At 29.5% G+C, this 4,635-nt stretch overlaps 1 protein-coding gene across 1 annotated transcript; it reads right to left on the bottom strand.

Moving 5' to 3' along the window:
• Positions 1-1,891: 1,891 nt before the first annotated feature.
• On the bottom strand, positions 1,892-3,639 carry LOC114406231 (probable glutathione S-transferase). The gene is made up of 2 exons (XM_028368880.1): positions 3,126-3,639; positions 1,892-2,468 (listed from the first exon to the last, which is right to left on the bottom strand). The coding sequence occupies exons 1-2, from the start codon at positions 3,447-3,449 to the stop codon at positions 2,130-2,132; spliced, it is 663 nt and encodes a 220-aa protein (XP_028224681.1). The 5' UTR covers positions 3,450-3,639; the 3' UTR covers positions 1,892-2,129.
• Between the last annotated feature and the right edge of the window lie 996 nt (positions 3,640-4,635).

Below are 4,635 nucleotides of genomic sequence, written 5' to 3'. Positions count from 1 at the left end.
GAGTGGGGTGCCAGGAAAGGAGGGAAGAGGGAGGGGTGGAGAATTTGAAATGGGGGCAAAATGGGATTTTCATGCAGGGGCCAAAAGTAAATTTGATAGGGACCAATAGTAGCTCTCATTATGTTAGTGTTTCAGACTAGGCCTAAAGCCCAATCATTCAGAATAACAAATATGATAAATCTTTTCTAAAGGGAGCATTGGATTCACAACAATGTTCTAACACAAACAAAGGTATGCACATTTTCTGTAATATTGCTTATTGTGGATATTTAGAGCCTGTTTATTTCTCTTTTTAAAAAGTCATTTAGTTTTTATAAAATTTAGGGGGTGCTTGATTTGTGAAGACGTTTTCTATTTCCATTTCTGGAAAACAATTTTCATTTCCAAATTCGTATTTTTTAAAAACATGTTTAGTTTAATATTTTGTTTTCTATTTATTTTTTAAAAAAATAAAAATACTAAAAATATGTTAGGTTTAATTTATGAATGTTTTTGAATGTTGTCTTTGAAGACGCTCTCACCGTGCAAGCTGCGTCATCCCGAGGCAAGGCCCATATGTCATGTTCAGGTCGAATTGCCCTCATCTCCCATAGCAGAAAACTAGACCAAAAATTAAAATTCTTCTAACCCACACTTTACTATTAATTAAAATTTATTAAAAACTATTAAATTAAGAGAGATTCGTTAAAAAATAAATGAGGCCCAAAAAATTCATGATTTCAATCAATTTTAGTTAATAATATTCAATGTGTTCAAAAGAGTGTGTTAAATAGTATATTGTTATCATTAATGCCAACCCAATATATTTTTAGGCCTTAAAAAGTGAGTTAAATTTGATGAGACTTGATATATTAAGAGACAATCTATTTAAGTAAAGTAAATGACTAATTGATTTTAAATTCTTTAGTTGAAGTAATCACTAATTGATTTTAAATTTGGTAAGAATTGATATATTAAGAAACAATCTATTAAATAAAATTATAACAAATTGATTTTTAGATGAGAGAGGGTAACAAAAAAAAATAAGTAGGGGCCTTACAAAAATTAAAAATATCAATAGTAAACAATTTTTTTGGAAGGGAGCCTAAAGCAAGGACTGGTTAACATTTCTCTTTAAGCCAAACATTCATGTTGTCGAGGGCTTCTCAAATTCTAATCCTAACAATCTCCTTAAATGACATTATTTGAACTTTTGTAAATTGCCATTGCACTACCCAGATAACTTTGGAATCGGGCCCAGATCATATGATGTAACCACATTCAGCCCATAGTCCCATACTCGTAACTAGAGGAGTCCAATGAACAAACTTTATCATTAGAAAAAGGTTAAATTAGGATTTTAATCCCTTAAATTAAAGGGTCTGTTTTTTTAGTTTTACAAATAAAAATTTGTATTTTTAGTCTTTTAAGTTTGAAAAATATTATTTTTAGTCCTTTACCCAAATTTAAGGAACTAAAAATATATAAATTCTAATTTAAGAGACTGAACATAACACTTTTTGAATTTAAATAACTAAAAGATATAAAATTTTATTTGAAAAACTTAAAAATATATACTTCTTAGGGACTAAAATATAATTAACCCATACAATAATACAGTGTTTACTTCAAAGTATGAACTTATTATCTATAAAGAGGATGTATTGAAAACTTAGTGGACAATGTATTCACCTAGTGTTTTCTCATACTTGAAGAAGCTTTTTGGGAACAGTCATAAATTGATCATGCTTTTATTTTCAGGACAATCTATCATAAACAGGATAACTGAAATGGAGCAGATTCAATATCTAATGATGTTTGACTTGTGGTTTATGCCCGCCAGACACCAGAGATGGGGGGAAGATAGGAACATTAATAATGAAGAAAAGTTTAAGCACAACACTCATTCCTCTAGCACCAAAAATTCTATAATGCACACCCATTTGGGAAACTTCTTAGCTTGGTTCAATTTAGTTGAGAAATCAGGCAACAAAACTGAACACTTTTTTTAGTTAAAATTAAAATAGCCAATACCCAACCAAATCACAGTCAATTAAATTTAAAACAGAACAATCCTTTGCTCACAACAAGATAATTGTTTCCCAACAAAATCATACTAACTTATTATGAATCCTACCTCTAAAATGGTTCTACTTTTTAGCAGAAGCTTTGAAGAAAGCAAACAATTCATCTCTAGGAGGCAGACCCTCCTTGATCACAGGGTGGTTGATAAAGTCTTGACTCCAATTATATAACTTGGGAAATTTCTCAATGGTGAGCAACTCCAACCCTGCAATCTCTTGCAATATGGCAACCCAATACCCAATGAAATTGGCAGCAATATCTACCAATCCTATGCTCTCTCCTCCAAAGAATTTCTTGTCTTTCAGTGTTTCCTGTAGGATTTTCAATGCTTCCAAGGCTTCCTCCACTGCTTTCTCACGCCCATTCTCGTCACTCCAGCAAGCATTCCATATAGCTGGCAAGATCTAAAACCAAAAAAGACACAACTTAATTAAAAACTCTACCCTGTAGTAGTGCTTGCTTTAGCCATACTTTTCTTTTTCACTTCTCTTTAAAACACAATGTCCTCATGAACTTTGTTTTCCAGATATTTGTTGCTAAAAAGAGACACTTTTAGTTCTTCAAAAGTACTAAACTTACATGCATTTTAGTGTTTTTAATGTTATCATCTAATCAAATTTAAAGTTTTAACTTTTTTTTTTCTATAAGAATTGGATACCAAGAAGTTTACAATACTCACACACCCTACTCAATCATCTAAACTAGACTCTTAGTATTTAAAATTTTATCTAATAACCTATATTAATTTTTATTGTTTAAATTATCGGTGAATATCTAATTTTGATTTAAAATACAATAAAAAAACACTTCCAAAATCTGTACTTGAATTTTCTCTTTTTGAAAGTTGCATATTTCTTATCCAACACAAAGACTGCTTAAATTAATTCAACTAACAATCAATTTTAAACTAACACCCAATTCTTGGATGAGAAACTAAATATACAAATATTTACCTAAAATCTACTAACCCAAACATTCTGTCAAAAAAAAAACCACTAATCCAAATATGCAATAATCAAAGTAGTGGAAGAAAAGAACAAAAAACAAGATTAATTGCTAACCTTGTCATCTAAGGTCTTAGACCAAAAACGAGCCAAGGCTCTTTCATATGGGTCTTGAGGCAATAGTGGGTTATTTTTCCACGTCTCATCTATGTATTCAACAATGATGAGTGACTCGGGCAATGGGTTCCCATTGTGGACCAAAACCGGAACCTTCTTGTGAACGGGGTTGTACTTGAGAAGATCAGCACTCTTGTTAGCAAGATCTTCCTCGGAGTATTTGTAGGGAACACCCTTGAGCTTGAGAGCAAGGTCTACTCTGTTGCTAAATGGGCTGGCCCACTTGCCCAATAGCCTCACTTCTTCTTCATGATATGAAGCCATTGGAAGTGGTGTTGGTAAGTGCTCAAAATTGAATTGTGTTGCAAAATAAGATGAATTTGTTAGGGTGTGGTTTGTGAGTTTGGCCTTTATAGAAAGAGCTTACAAGGATTAATAGAGAAGAGAAGTTGGAATTTGGAGTTTGTTTTGCTCTTAGTTGTGGGGATGGTCTTGGTCAACTTCGGGGTACTGGTGTTTGGTGGAGGTGGTAAGTGGCTTCCTCGAATCTCATAAAGTTCAATAATATATTATTAAGCTTTTGGTATTTTTGCAGCAAAAGAATAAAAAAAATATTATTTTAAAAACGAAAAATAAAATAATAAAATTTTATAATAAATAAAATGAAAAAAATATAAGAACAAAAATATACAAAATACTAAATTATAAGAATTAAAAATATATTTAAACCTATAAAAAATGTATTGAAGAATATAATATTAGTATTATAAATATATATCTAAAAAAAGTATTATAAACATATTTCTACCTTTATTTTAATAGCTCTTTTTATTTATTAATTTAATATTACTATTTTAAAATAATAAAAGAAATTGGTATTATTTATTAAATCTTCATTTCTTGAAATAGTTGATGATATGGAAGAATTTTGTGCTACCGTAAAAAAAAATGTTTTTAATTAATATAAAAAAAATTTAAATTTGAATTATGCGATTTTTATAAATACTTTATATAATGTCTTTTTTTTACTTGTTTTTTTATTTGTGATATTATTTATCTTATTTCATATTTTATTTTTAAAAAATGGACAAAAGTATTGTATAATTATTTTAATCTCATAACTTAAAATACTCTGGAATTCTAGCGAGGAGCTAAAGGCAATAATTATGAGTGTTACATGTTTTTTTTTTTTTTGTTTTTAGTTTTACTTGCTTAATCATTACTGATCCAGCAGTTTTTAGTTTGCTCGGTATGTGTATCATTTTATCTTTTTCGCTTTTATGTGAAGTTTAGAAGAATTTTTTTTTCTTAATTGTGAATTTGAATCCTAAATTATTCAAAATGTATTAATTTAGTCTCTAAATTTTTAAATGCTCAAATTTTATCCTCTAATTTAAAAAATATCTCAATTAAGTCTTTTTCGTCAAATTGAGGTTCATATTGTTAACATTGCTAATAACGGGAGGATGCCATGTGTACAACAACTTAACGTTGTCAATCGTAATTAGAC

The sequence above is a fragment of the Glycine soja genome, chromosome 3 (genome assembly GCF_004193775.1).
Source record: "Glycine soja cultivar W05 chromosome 3, ASM419377v2, whole genome shotgun sequence".
Classification (NCBI taxonomy): domain Eukaryota; kingdom Viridiplantae; phylum Streptophyta; class Magnoliopsida; order Fabales; family Fabaceae; genus Glycine; species Glycine soja.
This window is presented reverse-complemented; position numbering and strand designations above follow the sequence as displayed.